The sequence below is a fragment of the Vicugna pacos genome, chromosome 32 (genome assembly GCF_048564905.1).
Source record: "Vicugna pacos chromosome 32, VicPac4, whole genome shotgun sequence".
Taxonomy (NCBI): domain Eukaryota; kingdom Metazoa; phylum Chordata; class Mammalia; order Artiodactyla; family Camelidae; genus Vicugna; species Vicugna pacos.
This window is the reverse complement of record NC_133018.1, coordinates 24,972,217-24,992,457: the sequence shown is the minus strand read 5'-3', so window position 1 is coordinate 24,992,457 and position 20,241 is coordinate 24,972,217. Positions and strand designations below refer to the sequence as shown.

General features: G+C 51.7%; 1 protein-coding gene across 5 annotated transcripts in view; it reads left to right on the top strand.

Moving 5' to 3' along the window:
• The window catches only part of POLE (DNA polymerase epsilon, catalytic subunit), a 48,875-nt gene that overhangs the window by 25,923 nt on the left and 2,711 nt on the right, over positions 1 to 20,241 (top strand). For 3 of the 5 annotated variants that reach the window (XM_072953049.1, XM_031670155.2, XM_072953052.1), the window contains 20 exons: positions 1,479 to 1,581; positions 2,016 to 2,096; positions 2,207 to 2,329; positions 4,064 to 4,276; positions 4,538 to 4,747; positions 4,954 to 5,097; positions 6,236 to 6,376; positions 6,590 to 6,743; positions 6,821 to 6,927; positions 7,149 to 7,325; positions 7,412 to 7,635; positions 7,781 to 8,001; positions 8,235 to 8,439; positions 9,534 to 9,707; positions 10,572 to 10,697; positions 12,126 to 12,258; positions 13,726 to 13,915; positions 14,767 to 14,898; positions 15,005 to 15,198; positions 19,948 to 20,148. In XM_072953049.1, the coding sequence (XP_072809150.1) occupies positions 1,479 to 1,581; positions 2,016 to 2,096; positions 2,207 to 2,329; positions 4,064 to 4,276; positions 4,538 to 4,747; positions 4,954 to 5,097; positions 6,236 to 6,376; positions 6,590 to 6,743; positions 6,821 to 6,927; positions 7,149 to 7,325; positions 7,412 to 7,635; positions 7,781 to 8,001; positions 8,235 to 8,439; positions 9,534 to 9,707; positions 10,572 to 10,697; positions 12,126 to 12,258; positions 13,726 to 13,915; positions 14,767 to 14,898; positions 15,005 to 15,198; positions 19,948 to 20,148 (3,253 nt within the window). The remainder of the gene's footprint in view (positions 1 to 1,478; positions 1,582 to 2,015; positions 2,097 to 2,206; positions 2,330 to 4,063; positions 4,277 to 4,537; positions 4,748 to 4,953; positions 5,098 to 6,235; positions 6,377 to 6,589; positions 6,744 to 6,820; positions 6,928 to 7,148; positions 7,326 to 7,411; positions 7,636 to 7,780; positions 8,002 to 8,234; positions 8,440 to 9,533; positions 9,708 to 10,571; positions 10,698 to 12,125; positions 12,259 to 13,725; positions 13,916 to 14,766; positions 14,899 to 15,004; positions 15,199 to 19,947; positions 20,149 to 20,241) is intronic. The other 2 variants (XM_072953050.1, XM_072953051.1) reach the window with 2 other exon arrangements.

Genomic DNA, 20,241 nt, shown 5'->3' with positions numbered 1-20,241 from the left:
TGCAGAATAAAATGAAGAATTCCTGGATGTCAAAAAGAAAATGGCAACCAGCCAGAAGAAGTGGGCAACAGATACAAACAGGCAGTTCACAAGTGAAGAAATTGATGATCAGTACGGTGATCAGAAGATGCAGATCTTAAAGTGCCTCTTGGTTGGAAATAAAGAGTCTGCTGGTATCAGTTTTTGGTGACCATGTAGACTGGCTTTCACAGTGTATATGGCAGTGTGGGTGACAGTCCCTGTGGAGAGAAACCAGCAGCACGTGGTGAAGTAGAGACCCCTGACCCACCCCGCAGTCACGCACTTGGGGAGTACACTGCGTAACTGCCCATGTGTGTTTACATTGTGTTTGAAAGCAAAATCTGGTGGGGGGGGTGTGGCTCAAGTGGCAGAGCACATACTTAGCATGCATGAGGTCCTGGGTGCAATCCCCAGTATCTCCATTAAAAATAAGTAAATAAATAAACCTAATTACCTCCCCCTCCAAAAAAAAATGAAAGAAAACAGGGCAGGGCTCAGCAAATGTTAAAAAATAATAATAAAATTTAAAAAATATTAAAGAGTGCTCTGCAAATGGAAAAAAATTAAAAAACTTAAAGATGTAAGCAAAATCTGGAAACACCATAAATGTCCATCAACCAGAAAAAGGATAAATGTATATAGGGTAATGTACTGTTCAGGAGTTGGGATGGCTGAGTCACAGCTACGTGCTGCAACACGCATAGACCGTGAAACAGCTAAGCAAGGAAACAGCACAGGGTGACAGACAGTGTGCGGCCAGCTGTGTGGTTCACATCTAGGGAGCTGTTCTCCCCTATGGACGCACAGCAGGCGTGCTACAGAGGCCTACCAAGGTGAAGACTGCGTGTGTCTCCAGAGGAGGGGGGGCAGGGGGCTGTTCCCTCTTTATCTTTTCATCCCTGAAGTAGAAATGGCAGGGCCAGCTTGAAAGGACCAGGCGAAGGGTGCACAGGTGTCTTGTGTTCTTTCTGAGCTGCTTCACAGTATTTCACAATAACAGGTGTTTCCTCCAGGGAAAACAAGAGGGGTGGTGACAGTTGCCCTGTTGCTTTGCTAGTGATGCAAAAACTGGCTTCATTTCCAGGAGAGCAGATGGACTTGACATTTTACCCAATGAATAACTTTTTCTAATGTTTGACTATATGCATGCACATGAATGTATAACTTGTGTGAGGACACCTGTAAACAGCTTTGTTAACAGCGACAACGCAGACCAGATGGCCCGTGGTGGAGAGACGGTGCCTTAAACCGCGGTATGTCACCGTGATGAAGTGCTACTTAGTTATTAAGTGCGGCAAACAGCCAATACAGGCATGGTTTATACAAAACGACCACATTAAAGAAAGTAGATCATAAATACTTAACTTCCAGGTAAAATGTGTGTTCTGTTGGGAAGCGCCATGTTCGGGTTCAGGGCGATTTTCACATGTGTGAGTCTTGTGTCTCTTCTCACCCAGGGCTATTCCACTCGCCATTTTCCAGGCCGAGCCCACAGTGAGGAAGCACTTTCTCCGGAAATGGCTGAAGAGTTCTTCCCTTCAAGACTTTGATATTCGTACAGTGAGTGCTGATTTTTTTCTACTCGGAAGTTTAGGAGGAAAACTAGACAGCAGGGTGTTCCTGACTCAGGTCACCTTTTTGTCTGGAGCCTTCACTCTTCTGATTTCCTCCTTTCCAGTATGTAATGAATGAGGAAATTGACATTCGAGGGCAAAACTGGGGAAACTAGATGCCAGGGAGGCCCTTTTAACTCTTCTCAGGTGGACTAAGGTTTGGGGTCTGATGCTGGCTCAGCCACCTACTTGCTGTGATCCTGGGAGAGTCATTTACCCTGTCCACCTCGTCTCCTCCTCTGTGAATGGCCACCTTTCAGTGTAGAATTTCTGGGAGGGCTGAATCAGACGCATGAAGCCTTCATTCCGCACAGCGCTTGGTGCAGAGTGAAGCCTGCTGCTGCTTTTCTCTCATGCCCCACCCCGTTATTGCTGCCCCAGATTCTGGATTGGGACTACTACATTGAGCGGCTGGGAAGTGCCATACAGAAGATCATCACAATCCCCGCAGCCCTGCAGCAGGTGAGGCTGGGAGCCTGTGGAAACGGGGCCCAGTGTGGCTGAAAAGTCATGGAAACTGGGCCTGGCCCAGACTAGCAGTCAGACAAGTGATGGGTGTCCCCTTCCCACAGGTGAAGAACCCAGTACCGCGCGTCAAACACCCCGACTGGCTGCACAAAAAACTGCTGGAGAAGAATGATGTCTGCAAGCAGAAGAAGATCAGTGAGCTTTTCGTCCTTGAGGGCAAGAGACAGGTAGTGGGGCCCGGCGCTGACGACAGGGGCCGTGACAGGCGGGGCCGGGCGGGGATCACAGGGCACACGGCACAGAGGCCTCATACTGCCGGCCGTGGTTTGGAGCATCTAGAATGTTTTTTTGTTTTAAAAAATACACACCTTGATGCTTTATGCTTTAATTCCTCCCAGTGTTCTTCTGTGGCAGGAAACACTGAATCGTCAGTTTAGGGTGAAGAACTGTCTTATCTGTAAGTAGAGGTTGTGCTAATCTGACTCATAACTTGGAATGCATTACTGGAACTTGAGACTTAAGTTTTCTAAACTGTAAAAAATCTGTCAGAAGCACTGAAAAATACTGAAGACGGTCTAAATAACAAGCATAGCTAAAATCCAAAGCTCAAGAAGAAAATTCTCAGGTGCTAAAAATGAAAAGTAAGCTTTAAACCGGAGCAGTATACAGACTCACCTGCTAAAAACCAGAGCCTCAGACTGGTTTTTAAAATCTAGCTTTATCTTATTTATAACAGCTATGTCAAAAAGAAAAGGGCTCAAAAAGATTAAAAGGATGAAAAAACATACATATCAGCTAAATGTTAACCAAAACAAAGCTGATGTAGCTGTTAATGCCAGACAAAATAACCTTTAAGCCAAAGTCTTAGAAATACTTCTCACCTGAGGGTTTCGCCAACAACTGGGGAAGGAAGTGCCTCCAGGCTCACTCTGGTGGCAGGATTCGTGTGTGGAGGCTGCCCTTGTGTCCTTGCTCCACGGACCTCTTCTCCGTGGATGGCTCAGTGTGGCAGCTACTCCGGTGCTGGATACCAGTGAGAGAGAGAACCAGTCATGCAGAGGGCACGGCGTTTTATTATCTAACCTCAGAAGTGGCATCCTCTCCCTTTTGCTGTAATCTTTTCATTAGAGGCAGGTCAGGGGTCCAGCCCACACTCAGGAGGGAGTCATACAGGGGTCTGAACACCTGGAAGCGGGGTCACTGGGGCCATTTTGGAAGGCTGCCTGCCACAGTGTCAGTCCCACTGTCCATTGGGTAAATGTAAAATGGAATACTTGGATACATGTCACACCAAAAAGATGAGTGTGGTGGCACCAGGTACTAACACAGGGGGCAAATAGGAGCTTGTCTGTATTTCTGGTGGGAGTTTGAGCACAAGGGCTTCAGGCGGTGTGCGGAAGGATGGTCGTTGACTCCGTCTCTGGATCGGAGAGTGGACTTTAGGGAGTCTTGAATAGGTGAGCTGATTTGCTTGTGTGATGGGTTGTACTTCCCTTGGAATGAATGGACAGTGTCCGTGCGTATCCACAGGGAACAACCTCAAAACCGTGTCCACTGAGAAACAAAAAGCAAGTTGCGATAGGATGTGCACCATGTGCCAATTTATATAAAGCTGCAGCTTAAAGTAGTGGTGTATGTTGCTTACAAAGGTGGATTAAAGGTATGAATTGTATGGGGAGTGATCGGTACTGTGCTTGGGGGCTGGGAAGGAGAAAGAAGGGGACCTTTACCTATTTGCATTTCTTATGAAAAGTACAGAGTTCTGGAGCCAACACAGAAAAATGTGAACATTCACTTCATAATAGTGTTACCTGAGTGACTTTTTTGTCTGACTTTTTCACTTTTTAAAGTTTAAAAGTAGATTAGTCTATAAATGCGCATGAGTATTGTGTTTTCTTCAGACAATGTGCTTGTAATGGTTTTCTAGAAGAAAATTTTTCATCTGCTTTGGATCTTTGCAGGTGGGAGTGGCACAAGCCTCGGGTGGTGCCCAGAGCCTTGCTGCTCCTGACATGGAGGACTTTGGCCTCGTGAAGCCGCTCCCCTCAGCAGTCCCTGTTGCTACTAAGAGGAAGCGCATCCTCTGGGAGAGCCAGGAGGAGTCGCAGGACCTGGAACTGACGATGCCTTGGCAGGAGATCTTGGGGCAGCCTCCGGCGCTCGGGAGCACCCAGGTAAGAAGCCTCAGGGAGCCCAGCATGGCTGGTGGGAGGAGGAGCAGGGCACTGGTCAGGCCCGAGCTGTGATGAGCTACCTCCCTCCGGGTCGACTGAGTAGTGAGAGGCCCTGAAGTCGGTCTTGACTTGGTGAGATGTGCCCAGTCCTTACAGAGTGCTTGGGGGCTGCAAGGTTTAGTTGCTGTGGAAGGAAGTTTCTGTTTTACTGTGTGCACGGTGTGTGTTTCTGCTCTTGACATGGTCCACCACCCATCCCAGGAAGAGTGGCTGGTGTGGCTCCGGTTCCACAAGAAGAAGTGGCAGCTGCAGGCTCGACAGCGCCTGGCTCACAAGAGGAGGCGGAGGCTGGAGGCGGCAGAGGGCGCACCGAGGCCTGGGGCCATCCGTGAGGGGCCCTCCGCAGGGCTGGGGGGCTTCTTTCGAAGAACTGCTCGCAGCATTCTTGACCTTCCGTGGCAGATTGTGCAGGTGTGGACCGGGATCAGTGGGAGGGCAGGAGTACAGCCCATGAGAAGAAGTGTCTGAGAACCTGGTCTGGAAGGGAGCAGAAAGGGCGGGGCCTTACCTTCATGTCGCTGTGGTGGTGCTGGTGCTGGAGGCCACCTGGGAGGTGGCCTGTCCATAGGTATCGAGGTGAAACACACACTGCTGAATGATCTGCATTTCCCTTTCAGATCAGCGAGACCAGCCAGCCTGGCTTGTTCAGGCTGTGGGCTGTCATCAGCAGTGACCTGTATTGCATCAAACTGAACATCCCCCGGGTGTTCTACGTGAACCAGCGTGTGGCCAAAACGGAGGCAGGCCCTTCCTATCGAAAGGTGCGGGGCGAAGGGGCAGCTGCTGGCTCCACCTCAGAGGTGGTCTCCCCAGTGGTGGAGGCCACATAAAGAACGGGGTTTGCAGATGCAAAGGCCTGGTGAGCTTTGTGACCTTGAGTGTGTTGTTCTGGAGACTCTGTCCCACGAGAACCTTCTTGGGATGCTGTAAAGATTAACTGAAGTGATGCTGTGAGGCGCTGAGTGACAAGGGCTGTTGGTGTCATTGTCCTTGCTGTGCCATCCTCTTGCATCTGAGGTCCGTGTATCAGGGGAGGGACTTAGCAGTCTCTCCCTTCTCCCGGCCCTCAGGAAGCACTGGTCCACCATCTGCCTCCAGATCAGCCTGTTATGGACACTTCACGCACATGGACTCCCACAGCGGGTGGTCCTCCTTTCTGTGGGGGTGTCCTCAGAGGCTCTCGCCTGGTGTCTCCATCCCAGTTAGCTCTGCCCAGAGCTCGTTTACTGAGCAGATGAGCCCATTTTCTGGTTGGGTGCCAGAGATCACTCAGCAAGCTGATGTCCAGTGGAGGAGATGAGACTTGGGTGTCTGTAACTAACAGCTAGACTGAGGAGGCTTTCCGGAGAGGGTGAACCTTGATTCTGACCGGCAGATTCAGCAGAATGTGGTTCTAGAAAGAGGATGGGAGGGTCTAGGGTGCCAGAGAACAAGTGATCTGGAATGCCTCCAGCTTTCTGGGATGTGACGTGATGTAACTTTGTGGGGAAACCTCTTTCCTTTGGGCACCCTCTCCTGCTCCCTCGTCAGGTCTCCCCACGCTCTCTGGTTCCTCCAGGGGCTCCTTTCCCAGGCTTCTGTCCAGGGTTTTTCCTTCCTGCACCCTTAGGTTAAACCCAGGAGAGAACAGAGGGAGATAAACCAGGGGCAATAGCCCCTCACAGTCTGAGAGCTTATCTGCTTTTTAGAAGCCTCAGGTGGCTTCTCAAAGTCTGCTCATTGGGAGAGGCGGGCTGGGGGGGGTTTACTCCATGATTGTGGGCACCAGAAGTCCTAGCGCTGTTTGGACGATGCCTGTGTGTGTGTAAGGGTGTGTGCTCGTGTGCACACCTGTGCACTATAATAGACGTCAGCACTTAGCACAGTTGTGGGGTGAGGTCGTTGCCGTTCTGTCACCAGGTGAATCGAGTTCTTCCTCGCTCCAACACGGTCTACAATCTCTATGAGTACTTGGTGCCAGAGGACATGTACCAGGAACACATCAATGAGATCAACACTGAGCTGGCAGCACCAGACATCGAGGGCGTGTATGAGACTCAGGTAACTGTCTTCCCTCCTGAACTGTGTGAGGATCCAGCAGGACGGAGTAGAGGGGAAACCCCACGGGGAACAGACAGGCTAGCAGCAGCAGCTGTGGCTTCACCCCACAGACACTGACTCCCAGCAGCACGCCTTCCAGGGTGGCCTGGGGCCTGTGCCCTGAGCAGCGCACCCTCCCCACTCAGCCCTCACGCCCCTTCTGCCCCTTCCCAGGTTCCGTTATTGTTCCGGGCCCTGGTGCAGCTGGGCTGTGTGTGTGTGGTCAACAAGCAGCTGGTGAGGCACCTTTCAGGCTGGGAAGCGGAAACCTTCTCTCTTGAGCACCTGGAGATGCGCTCTCTGGCGCAGTTCAGCTACCTGGAGCCAGGTATGGTGCCTGCCAGCTGCTCTTGCTTGGCCCCACTTCCTGCACTTCTCAGGGTGACAGGCCATGTCCTCCTACAGGGAGCATCCGCCACATCTACCTGTATCATCACGCACAGGGCCACAAAGCTCTCTTCGGCGTCTTCGTGCCCTCACAGCGCAAGGCATCTGTGTTTGTGTTGGACACTGTGAGTTCCTGGGCCAGGGCTGTGGGAGGAGTGCTTCACTGGGCGGGAACATCCCACAACCCTCTTCCCTCCTTCCCCGGCTACCACCTTGTTTCCAGAAGCCTTTGCCCATGAGTCAGAAGTGGATCTGCAGAGGTAGGGCCTGCCACCTGTGTCTGGTCTCGGGGCTGCCCACCTCCTTCCCCAGGGGAGAGGGGCTGACCCAGCCCTTGTTTGTCTAGGTACGAAGCAACCAGATGCCCAATCTCAGCACCTTGTACTCAGTGGAGCACAGCCTCCTGCTGGAGAAAGTGGGCCCTGAGCTCCTGCCCCCATCCAAACACACTTTTGAAGTTCGGGCTGAAACCGACTTGAAGGTCATCTGCAGAGCCATCCAGCGCTTCCTGCTGGCCTACAAAGTGAGTGCCTCTGGGGTCCCATCGCCATGTGAGCCCCCGCCTTCCCTGGGCCAGGATCCCCCAGCTGCTTTCCTCCCCACGCCCAGGAGGAGCGCCGAGGGCCGACACTCATCGCCGTTCAGTCCAACTGGGAGCTGAAGAGACTGGCTGGTGAGGTTCCCGTCCTGGAGGAGTTCCCACTAGTGCCTGTGCGTGTGGCTGATAAGATCAGCTACGGGGTCCTGGACTGGCAGCGCTACGGAGCCCGGCGCATGATCCGGCACTACCTCAACCTGGACACTTGCCTATCACAGGCCTTTGAGATGAGCAGGTGAGCCGAATGGAGAGTGTTTTCTGGCTGTCTTGGTTGTTGCTGACCTCGCTGGCCTCTGGCAACAAGTCAGCCTTCCCCAGGTGTTGTCCCCGTCCTGGGGCTGGCCCCTCGTCCTCCTGAGGCCCACCCCTCGCCCCTGCAGGTACTTCCATGTCCCCGTTGGGAACCTGCCTGAGGACATCTCTACCTTTGGCTCCGACCTCTTCTTTGCCCGCCACCTCCAGCGCCACAACCACCTGCTCTGGCTGTCTCCTACCCTGCGCCCTGACTTGGGTGGGAAGGAGGCTGATGACAACCGGCTTGTCATGGAGTTTGACGACCAGGCCGCGATGGAGATCAACAGTTCAGGCTGTTACTCCACAGGTGGGTGGGTGAGGCGCACGGGGACCTTGGCGGCCGGTGGTTCTGTCATTTGTTGCCATTCTGTGGGGGCGGGAGCTCCCAGGGAGCAGCTGGCGCCCAGGCTCTGCAGGCAGCCTGAGTTAGGGGCTCACCAGCCACCCCAAACAGCCGTGGTTTCTCTGAGATAGTGCTCGCCTGGGTGGGGCTCGGCACCCAGGAAGGGTCAATGCACAAGCAGTGGTGTCTGTGTGCAGTGTGCGTGGAGCTGGACATCCAGAACCTGGCCGTCAACACCATCCTGCAGTCGCACCACGTCAATGACATGGAGGGGGCCGACAGTGTGGGTGTCAGCTTCGATGTGATCCAGCAGGCCTCCCTGGAGGACATGATCACCGGCAACCAGGCCGCCAGCGCCCCCGCCAGCTACGACGAGACGGCCCTCTGCTCGAGCACTTTCAGGTGCGTGAGCCTGTGTCCCTGGAAACAGCACCCGACCCTGTCCTCTTGTCTGGTCTCCCCTCCAAGGGCAGGACAGCAGCTGGGGCTCTGGAAGGAGCAGTAGGAGTTCTTTTACTTTCTGTCCTTGTTTTGGAAGCGAAGAGCTAAGACAGTGTCACTGGGGCTTCCCTCTGCCTGGTCAGAAACCACACGGGTCCGGCTTCTTGCTCTGCTCACAGGTCTTGGCCACCCTCCAGGTGTGGGTGACAATTCCAGGTGCTGCATCTTGGCCCCTTCTTGTGGCCAGAGGCATGCCTGTGGGAAGTCACCAGCTAACCTGGGCTGTGGGTGTTCATCGGGTGTCTCCTGTGGGACGCACAGCAGGATGTGGATGTGGATGTGGATGTGGGTTAAGCCACACAGGAAGCAGTGTGAGCTCCAGGGTTTGGGTGTCAGGAGAGAACTGCAGCACTGACTGGCCAGGGGCACATGCCCTTCCCAGCCCCACAGGTGATGTGACTTGTCCGTGCTTGTGGCCCTGCTGCAGTTGTGGGGAATGGTTGACATTCAAGAGCAAGTCTTGCGATTCTGGAACTTTTTTCTTCAACCACCACTCCTGCTGCCTTCTCACAGGCTGGGGGACTGGTGGAGAGAAAGGCTCGGGCCAAAACGTGCATGATGTGCTCAGGGTCGAGGGCTGTCTGGGCAGAGAAGCAGATAGCTGAGTCCCGAAAGGTGATGGAGTCAGACGGCGGGTGGCAGAGTGGCAGACGGCCTTGTGATGCCACTTGCAGTCACGTGGGCGATTAACGCGGGCAGTCACAGTTAGGGCCTGTGACTGGCACCAGGGAAGGGGCCGCTCCTCCCAGCAGGGTGAGGCACCTGTCACAAACCTGCTGCTTCTCGAAGGGCACCCCCATTTTCTCAGCTTCATCCTGGCACCAGCTATGGGGAGACTCAGAAGGCTGGGTTGAGGGCAGTGGTGTTGGGGGTGCGGATGAGTTTCAGAGGCCAAGGAGTGGAATTTGGACGGTGAGGAGGGAGGTGGCAGAGACATGGCAGATCAGAGAAAGGCCGGTGTCAGCAGCGAGGGGCCCTGTGAACCCCTCTTCCAGGATCCTGAAGAGCATGGTGGTGGGCTGGGTAAAGGAGATCACACAGTACCGCAACATCTACGCCGACAACCAGGTGATGCACTTCTACCGCTGGCTCCGGTCCCCGTCCTCGCTGCTCCACGACCCTGCGCTGCACCGCACGCTGCACAGCATGATGAAGAAGCTCTTCCTGCAGTAAGTGCCTCCTCTGGCCTCAGCCCCCAAAACCCAAGAGGTGACTGGTCCAGAGCAGTCAGGCGGGCCCAGGGAGGGCTCTGCTGCCGTTGCAGCTTCCGGACACGCCGTGCGATGCGGTCCTGCCGCTTTTCTGCACGAGTCACCCTGCACCGCACTTGCTGCTCAGCACCTCGCTCGTTAGCAGCAGGCGCTGGAGAGCTGCATGTGGGCAGGCGCGCCCACTGATGGGAGGTGAAGCTGCTTCCACAGCTCGTGCTGCTATACATAGCCAGCCGGGGGGTGGCTTGTGCGTGAGGTCATGCAGATACATCTGTAGGATGACGTCCAGGAAGTAACACTGATGCGGGTGTGACACCAGGTGACTGCAGGTGGATAAATGCTAATTTGGTCGACACTGTTGAAGAGCTCCCGTAAAGGCTGTGCAGCTGGTTGGACTGCCAGCGATGACAGGGAGTGCATCTCCACCCCGAGTGCCACCAGCATGGCGGGTATCATTGCCAACCTGATGGGACAGAATGTGATTTTGATATACTCTTAATTTGTCATCCTTATTATGAGTGAAATTTTTTTTTCGTATCCTTGCCCATTTTTCTGTAGATTAGTTGTTTCTCTTCATTGATTTGTATGAGTTCCTTGAAGAAAGTAATTAGCCATTTTTCTATGATGTGAGGTGTGTTTTTTCTGTCTCTGAACGTCTTTGTTTTTGTTTGTGGTGGGGTTTTGCCACACGGAGCTCTTTGCTTTTTGTTGCTTCTGGTTCCAAGTATACGTTCTGCTCCAGGACAGTCAGCTTTTTCCCTCATGGTGTCCTACAGTGTTGTCTGTGGTGTCTTTGCCGTTGATTCTGAACTTGGTCCACAGGCTCATTGCTGAGTTCAAGCGCCTGGGGTCATCGGTGGTCTATGCCAACTTCAACCGCATCATCCTCTGCACCAAGAAGCGGTGGGTGGAAGACGCCCTTGCCTACGTGGAGTATATCACCAACAGGTGCCGGCATCCTGGGGCTCTTCATTCACCTGTGTTCTTGCCTTCTGCTGACAGGCTTCCTTAACCTGTGAGCAGCGTGGGTCTGTCGGTAACAAATTCTGCTTTTGAATATCTGAAGAATCCTGTTTCACCATTTTTTTTTTTTTTTGGGTGCAGGGGAGGTAATCAGGTTTCTATTTATTCGTCTTTAGTGGAAGCACCCAGGACCTTGTGCATGTCAGGCACACACTCTGCCCCTGAGCTGTGCCCTCCCTCTGGTCCACCTTCATTTCTGAAAGATTTTTTTGCTGGGCATAGTATTGTAGATGGACCTTTTTTAAAAGATTTTTCCTCCTTGTGTTTTTTTTTTTTTTGGATAATTTCTGTTGCTGTGTCTTTAGTTACTGACCTTCTGCAGTGTTCAGTCTGCTGTTAATCCCACCCAGTGCAGTTTTCATTTTACACAGAATTTTCACCTCTAGAAGCTTGGTTTGGGTCTTCTTATTTGTACATTTCTAGAGTCTACTTAACACGTTAAATTTTTCCTCCTTTTTTTTTTTAACACATGGACTACAAGTATAATAACTTCTATTTTTGTTTTGTTTGGGAGATAATTTGGTTGATTTGTTTGCTTATTTACGTATGTATGTATGTGTATATTTATCTGTTAGAGGAGGCGCTGGGGATTGAACCCAGGACCTCGTGCGTGCTAAACATGGGCTTTGCGGCTGAGCTCTACCTCCCCCTACAGTGACTGTTTTAGTGTCTTAATCTGCTCATTATAACATCTGTGTCATCTCTGATTTGCTTTCAAATTGATAGATTTTTCTTCTTCTTATATATTGTATTTCTCCGCTTCTTTGCACACTGGTGACAGTAGATGGAATCAGGCGCTGTGAATCTTGCCATGTCTGTCGGATACTTTGACGTCCTTGTAAATATTCTTGCTTTGTGATGCATTATGTGGGGACAGCTTGATCCCTTTGGGCATTTTCTGAGATTTCTAGGGAAAGCCAGAGCAGTGTTTAGTCTAGAGCTCACTCTTCCGCTGTGGAAGCAGACTTTTGTGAGCACAGCCCCAGATGCCTCGTAAGTTATAAGACGCCCTGATGGGGTGGGAGCCGGCACCCAGTTGGCCTTGTGTAGTTTTCTCACACACATGCGAGACCCATGCTTGGCTGAGGGCTTGAGGGGGAGCCTCAGTGCACCTCGGGGCTCCTTCCACACAGCCCTCGCCTCTCATCCCCTCAGCACTGGTCCCAGTTACTCCTCCTTAGTGCTGTGTTTCTCATCTTCCCTAGAAAGTTTAAAGGATGATAAAAATCTGCATCCACTCTAAATTCATTTTTAAATAAGTGGAAGGTAAACAGATAATAAAAGGAGGAAAGTGGAGAAAGAGGGGGAAACTATTGATTTCACTTGAGCAGTTTCTGTTTTGTTTCTTTTTAGCATCCATTCTAAAGAGATCTTCCATTCTTTGACTATTTCTTTCTCTCGATGCTGGGAATTTCTTCTCTGGATGGACCCCTCTAACTATGGTGGAATCAAAGGGAATGTTCCATCTAGTATTCACTGTGGACAGGTAAGAGGCAACAGGCTTGGAGAACTGAGTGAGGCCACTTTAGGTGTCCGCGCTTCTCCCTTCAGCACACACATGGTGGTCACAGGCCAAGTGCCAGGCACAGGTCTGGGCCCCGTGGTGCAGCAGTAAACACGAGGGAGTCTGTGCTCTCACGGAGTCTGAGGACAGAGGTCACGAACAAGCAAACCAGTGGGTGCGCAGAGCACAGTGTCAGTAACGGTGCCGGCTTAGCTGGAACAGAGCGGGGGGTGGTGGCTGGTCCAGACAGGGAGGCCAGGGTGTCCTCGGAGTGGGGGCAGGCCCCCAGTGCAGGGCTGCCGGGGGCACAGGTGTGGGCACAGAGCAGGCCACCTAGGCCTGAGGGCCTTAACAGAGACTTGGCTTTTTGTAATGGGGAGATTCTGAGTGGGGAAGTGTCAAGGCTTGAATTCACTTGGGCCCCTTGTGGACACCACCACCAGGTGTGACTGGGAGCACCGAGGGAGGTGTGGGCGGGGCAGGGTGCAGTCAGGGAGAGGGATCAAGCGGGTACTGAAGGTGGAGTGGACAGGCCAGCAGGGTGAATTTGGGGTGATCCCCAGGCATATAGGTTGGGGGGGGTGTGCCTGGGTGTATGAACCCAAATGGCTGTGGGGAGAGGGGAGGCATGCTTGGCAGGGGCATGTGGTGTTTGCCATGCCTGAAATTTGCTTAACAAGCGGAAGGCCAGGTGGTGACGGGTGTCTGGGGCAGGGTTGAGGGTAGGGACTTGGGGTCATCCATGAGCCTGGCAGCTGGGGCTGGTGAGATCACCTGGGGGTGAGTGCGGATCGGGAGGACTGAGCACTCCTAGGGCAGGTCTCCACGGAGGAAGCCACCAGTGGGTGGTGGAGCCTCCAGAATCAGAGAGCGTTCCCAGAAGCAAGGAGCTGTGCTGCTGAGAGCCATGCAGACAGGCTGCCCTTGGTGGTGGGGTAGGGAGGTCCCCAGAGACCACGCTGCAGGAGAGGAAGTGCAGGCTGTATAGATGAATCAAGGGAAGGCGGTGGTGGCTGCTGCTGTTAAGGATGGCGGCCATTAGAGGTGAGATGCTGCAGTGAAAGGGCTGTGGGGAGGGCCGTGGTCAGGCGGCAGGGGCGGTCCGCCAGAGAGCCAGATCCTTAGTAGAACCGTCTCCATCCCAGGAGGGGGCCTGGAACTCAGGAGAACTGCTCACCCAGGAAGCCCCCTTGATTCTTCCCTTCTGGGAGGTGGGAATTGAGTAATTTTCAAGTGAATCCTCTGAAAGAGCAATGAGAGCAACAACTGGCTTCTGCACCAGCACGCTTTGAATGGCTTGCTCCTTAGAGCTGTCGTCCTGCGAGGCCTCACCCGGGCGTGGGGACATGTGATGAGGAACATCACACTGGCCAGACCCCGGCTCCGCCCAGCGTGCTTCCCTCTGAATGCCGCTGTGGGGAAGCCTGACTGGGGTGGTCTCTGTCACAGCGGGACTCCCCCAAAGAGGGCAGAGCCGAGGAGGAGGGGGAGCCTGAAGAGGAGGAGGAGGAGCAGGAGCAGGAGGAGGAAGGCACACAGGAGCTGGATGTGGAGGACTTGCTGGAAAACAACTGGAACATCTTGCAGTTTCTGCCACAGGCAGCCTCCTGCCAGAGCTACTTCCTCATGATTGTTTCCGGTGAGTCGTCCACGCTTGCCGTCATGTCTGAGTCCTGCAGTGGGGGCGCTGTGGCCCTGGCAGGAAGAAGCACGCCCAGCGTCGGGGCCCCGGGGTGATGGAGAGGAGGCCCCTCGGCCTCCCACAGAACCAGTGAGGAAGGCTGCCCAGGCGTCACCGAAGGTCCTGCCCCCGGGGTTTGTGCGTGTGCACGTGCCGTGACTAACACAAACCCCAAGAGAAAAGTTTAGGCCCTTCCTGAATCAGCTGCCCCCCTGGCTGGTCTTTTTTTCACAACTTCTGGTGTAAGAAACTCCTGTATTTGATCTGAGTTTAAAGACTTAGTATTTACAACCCAAGGCGCCTAGGTTGATACGCAGATGAAGTGCATCTCAGAGCGAGGCATCAGAACAGAACGAGTAATGGAGAACGTCATAAATGAACTGGCAGCGGGCACGCAGCATAGACGTGCCCACGTAGCTTGCGGCAGAGGTAGCTGTGTTTATGATTATTTTATATTTTGTCTGCTTGTCCTTGAGCCCTTCACTTTCTTAAGTTCTCTTGCAGTGTGGGCCTCGTGGAGTTTCTGGAGAGGGGTGTGGTCCCTGGGAGTCAATGCGAGCCCTCTATGGCACCAGTGTGAAGGTTAGCGTGCGTCGCCTCGTTCAGTGGCACGCTTTCCCTCAGTGTGGGCTTGGGCATCAGCGAGTGCCCTGCTCATTCCCATCTCTCTGACTTTGGCTCATCTACATACAGCAAACAGAATCACCACTAATAATGGCATCTCAGCCCAGCCTGGTGGGCGGACGCTGGAATGCTCCAGGCGTCGCTGACTCTGGGGGCCTGTGGCTGAGCCTGCGCTGTCTCTGCAGCCTACATCGTGGCCGTGTACCACAGCATGAAGGAGGAGCTGAGGCGCAGCACCCCAGGGAGTACCCCGGTGCGGAGGAGGGGGGCTAGCCAGCTCTCCCAGGAGGCCCAGGCGGGGGCCGGAGCCCTCCCCGGTGAGCACCCTTGCTGTGTGAGGCCACCACTGGGGTCCCCAACTCCTCCCCTCAGTGTCCTCATTACTGCAGAGTAGGCAGCAGGACCGTGTGCGTCTCTTCCCAGGGATGATCACCTTCTCACAAGACTATGTGGCGAATGAACTCACTCAGAACTTCTTCACCATCACTCAGAAAATTAAGAAGAAAGTCACAGGCTCTCGGAACTTGACCGAGCTCTCAGAAATGTTTCCTGTCCTCCCCGGTTCTCACTTGCGGCTCAATAACCCTGCTCTGGAGTTCATCAAATACGTGTGCAAGGTGAGGAAGTGCACGTGATGTGGGTGCAAGTCACTTGTTTATTCCACAGCACTTTCGGCACCCCACTCCATGCAGCCGCTGTGTGAGGCGTTTGGGGCTCAGAGGTGGACGAGACAGGGAAGACCTCTGTCCTGGATCCCGCACTCCACTGAGGGTCAGGTGGGCTCAGAAGGGCGGGGCAGGTGAGGAGGCCCTCTGATGGGTCCAGGCTGACCCTGGGACGGAGAGGACCTAGCTGTGTGGGGATCTGAGGGAAGAATGAAGTCTGGGTGGAGGGGAGGCAGAGGCCCCAGGGGACGATCCGGCCGGGGCTGGTGGAGGGCGGGGCAGTGGAGCAGCGGAGCAGCAGGTGCTTACGGGTCACGTAGGGCCGGTGGGACTGGCTAGGAACTGGACGGAGCTCCCCGAGCATCCGGGCCACTGTGGAACCCAAGAGGAGAGCCTCCTCAGATGCTAAATGCCTTTCTGGGAAGGGCAGGCTCAATCAGCGGTGGGATAATATTACCAGATAAGGACCCAGCAGGCGTCATCCCTTACAAAGCACTTTACTGTCCATTAAGTTACCTCCCAGCAAACTGCATTTCTCAGTGATCAAGTGACTTCTGACTGTGGTTAAGAAATGATTTCATATACCATTTTAATTCCTTGGTAGGCTTCAGAAACTTAAAGTTTTATTTTTATTATGGTATAACTTACATACAGTAAAATTCACCATTTGTAGTGTGCATTCCATGAGTTTTGGCGAAGGTACACAGTCATGTACCCACCACCACAGTCAGGATACAGGACATTCCGTCACCCTCCAAATTCCCAACCCCTGGCACTGGCTCGTCTGTCTGTCCTGGGGTTCGCTTTTTTAAATCTGTGGTAAGAGTCACTGTGCAGTGCGGTGGTTCGACTTCTCACAGACGGACAGAGCTGTGCGTCAACGGCAAGGTTCAAACAGTCACCCCCCCAGTGCTTCTCATTGGGGCCCCACCCTCCTCTCACCTCAACCCCGAAACCAGCCGTCCGCCTTCCGTCCTGCGTTGGGACCCCTCCCAGAATATCACATGAGTGGAACGGCTGGTTATGCAGCCTCGCAGGTCAGGCGTCCTTCACACAGCAAAACGCACCTGGGGTTCCCAGGCCAGGAGCCGCTGCTTTTTCCGTGCTTAGTTCTTTTCCCTGGCTGAGTGCTGCTCCACCGTGTGGGAGAACCATACTCTGCTCACTTGCCCAAGGACATTCAGGCTGCTTTCACTTTTTTTTTTTAAATGTAAATACTGGGGCTTGAACCCAGGACTTCATGCATGCTAAGCGTGCGCTCTACCACTGAGCTATACCCTCCCCACTGTTTTCACTTTGTGGTGATTATTAATAAAGCTGCTATAAACATTCTCAAAAAGGTTTTTGTGTGAACAGAAAGCTTCACTTCTCTTGAGTAAAATCCGAGCAGGGAATTACTGGGTGGTTTCTAAAGTGGCTGCTCTGTTTTGCCTTCTCATCGGGCCGTAGGACTAGAGTCCAGCTGCTCTGCCTCCTGCAGGAACTTGATACTGTTGATTTTCAAGATTTTATCTGTCCAGATAGGTGTGTAGTGGTGTCTGCCATTACGGGTTGCTTTTGTCTTTTGTTGGTGGTTTTTTGAATGACAGTTGTATTTATTGGTCTGCGGTCGACACGTTGGATTCTTCTGGCTTAGCCACCTCTTCCGTCAGAAGTCCAATATCGTGCTCTTAGCTTCATTTCCCTAATACTAAGATGAGGGTTGTTTCACGTGCTTGTTTGCTATTCATATGTCTTTAATGAAAAGTCCAGATCTTTTGCCCGTTGTTAAAAATTGGGTCATTTTTCTTACTGTTGAGTTTTCAGAGTTCTTCATATGTTCTGGATACAAGTTCTTTATCAGCTCTTACGATTTCCAAATATTTCCTCCCAAACTTTGACTTGTCTCTTCAAAATTTCTGTAACAGTATTTTTCAATGAGCAGAAGACCTTAGCTTTGATCTAATTTATCGCTTTTTTATGGTTTGAGCTTTTGGTGTCATATCTAAGAAATCTTTGCTTTAACCAAGGTCACAAAGGTTTTCTCTCATGTTTTTTTTTTTGACAAGTTCTACAGTTTTAGGTTTTAGGCTTTATATTTAGTCTGATCCATTTTGAGTTAATTTTTGTACAATGTGTGTGTTACAGGTTGAGGTTTGTATTTTGCATAAGCATATCCAGTTATTCCAGCATTGTTGAAAAAATTATCCTTTCTCCATCTGTGTTTGTGCATTTTTCAGAACTCAGCTGGCATTTATGTGTGGGTCGGTTTCTGAGTCTCATCTACTACAGAACAGATCTAGATATCTGTCTGTTCTCCAGCACCACACTGTCGTAAATTCTGTCACTTTTTCAGTAAGTCTCAAAACCAGGTAGTGTGAATGCTGTAATTTTATTCTTCTTTTTCAAAATTATTTTGGCTATTTATTCTAGTTTCTTTGGCTTTTCTTATAAATTTCGAATCAGCATGTCAGTTTCTCTTAAAAAAAAACAACCCTCCTGGAGTGTTGACTGGGGTTGTTCTGTCTGTACATTCGCTTAGGGAGGACTGGCACCTTAATGCTGAGGCACCCAGTCCAGGAAGCACTGTGTCTTCCCGTCTGTTTAAGTTGTCTTTGATTTTCTCCGTCGCCGTTTTGGGGCTTTCAGCATGTGAGCATTGCACGTATTTGCACCTCAGATTCTTAAGGTTGTTGACACTATTGTCATAGCAGTGATTTTTTAAAATTTCAATTTCCAGTTGTTCACTGCTAACGTATAAAATTATGTTGATTTTTGTGTATTGACCTTGATCTTGCAACCTTGCTAAACTTATTCTAGTGGCTTTTTTTTTTGTAGATTCTTTGGCATTTTCTGTGTAAACGGATATTGTTGAATAGAGGTGGTTTATTTCTTCCTTTGCAATCTGTATGCCTTTTACTTCCTTTTCTTGCCTTAAAGCACTGGATAGGAGTTCCAATACGCTGCTCAATAGCAGTGGTCAGAGTGGGCATCCTTGCCTTGTTCCTGATCTTCGGGGGAAAGCAGTAAGCACGATATTATCTGTAGATTATTGCGGGGACAACCCTCCAACAGGCTGCGGAGGTTCCTTGATAATTGTCATTTCCTGAGAGTTTTAATCATGAGTGGATGTTGAATTTTGTCAGGGGCTTTTTCTGCATCTGTTTCGATGATCCTATTGGGTTTTCTCCTTTAGTCTATTGATATGGTGAATTACACTGATTTCCTGCATTCCTGGGGGTAAATCCCACTTGGGCTTTTTTTTTTTCAATAGAGGTACTGGGGATTGAACCCAGGACCTTGTGCATGCTAAGCATGCGCTCTACCACTGAGGTGTACCCTCCTCCCCACTTGGTCTTCATGCATTGTCCTCTTTATAGATCAGTGGGTTCCATTTGCTGGTATTTTGCTGGGGATGTTTGAGTCTGTGCACGTGACAGTTGTTCTTCTGTAGTTTTCTTGTACTGACTTTGATGCTGCTATCAGGGTGGTGCTGCCTCACAGGACGAGTTAGGAGTGTTGCCCCCCTGTGTTTTCTGGAAGATACTGTGTAGAATCAGTATTACTTCTTCCTTAATGTTCGGTAAGTTCACTTCCGCTTTTATCTGTCTCTTTTAATTCAATCCAGTGTTCCTATGTAAAGGGCCTGTGTAATGTATATATTTTTAAACAAACAGGGGTGTATTGCCCAATAGGCTGTCAGTCCTTATTATAAAAGTACTTGTGACAGAAGGAGAAAGAAAATGCCATTTGATATCGTTTATATGTGGAATGTAAAAAAAAACAGGACACAAATGAACTTACCTACAAAACAGAAGCAGACTCACCGACATAGAGAACAAACTTATGGTCACCTGGGGGTATAAGGGCGGGAAGGGATAAATTGGGAATTTGAAAATGCACCTCTTGGGGGGTGATGGAAATGTTAGCTGCCTTGATTGTGGTGGTGGTTTCACATTAGTTTATGCATCTATCAAAAATCATCAAATTGTACATTTGAAATATGTGTAGTTTACAGGAACCAGACCACAATAAAGGTGTTTAAATAAATAAGTAAATAAATGTACTTGTGAATTCCTCTACTTTGCTTCAAGTTTGATCATAAGCACTTCCCCCAGAGAAGCCTTCTAAGCAGTGTCTGGTTCTGTGCTCTTGGCCTTGGGCTAGGGCAGCAGGGTGTGAGGGGTGGGGGAGGCCTGTGAGTCAGTCAGACCTGTCCTGTCCTGTCCTCTTATTTACAGACAAGAGGTTAGTGACTCGCCTGTGGCTCTGCAGGCACCACTGTGGGAGTCTGACTTCCACTGCCAGCACCACAGCACCACGTGTGTGAGAAGAGACTTTTCTGGGCTGACCCAGGAATCCCTCCACTGTAGAAGGTTGAACTCTGCCACTTTGCAAGTAGGATAGAAAGCTCTGGTAGACTTCGGACCGCCTGTCACAGAGGAGGAAGGAGCCAATAAGGATGGCAAGTGACCACCTTGGTGCTCCAGAGTGCCCTGGAGCTGACAGAGGCCAGCAGGCGTGTGGCAAGGCTGGGCCTCCACTCTTACGGCCTTGAGTTGGGGACCTGCTGATGTGCCCTCTGATGCTTCTAACGTGAAAAGGAAGAGTTGAGATGATGCTGAGAAACGGTAGCTTAAAGAGTTGGCCGTAGGGTTTTCTGGTGCAGAGAGGAGCAGGGCGTCCTGGGAGTCCCCCTGATGTGGGCTCTGTTCTCCGCAGGTCCTGTCTCTGGACACGAACATCACAAACCAGGTGAACAAGCTGAACCGAGACCTGCTTCGCCTGGTAGATGTCGGCGAGTTCTCAGAGGAGGCCCAGTTCCAAGACCCCTGCCGCTCGTACGTGCTCCCTGAGGTCATCTGCCGCAGCTGCAACTTCTGCCGGGACCTGGACCTGTGCAAAGACCCCTCCTTCTCTCAGGTGGGCCAGCGCCACCGGCCCCTCGCTGGTAGGGTCAGAATATTCAGACGTCAGACAATCGGAGGGTCCTGCTGTATCCCCTCTCATGTGACC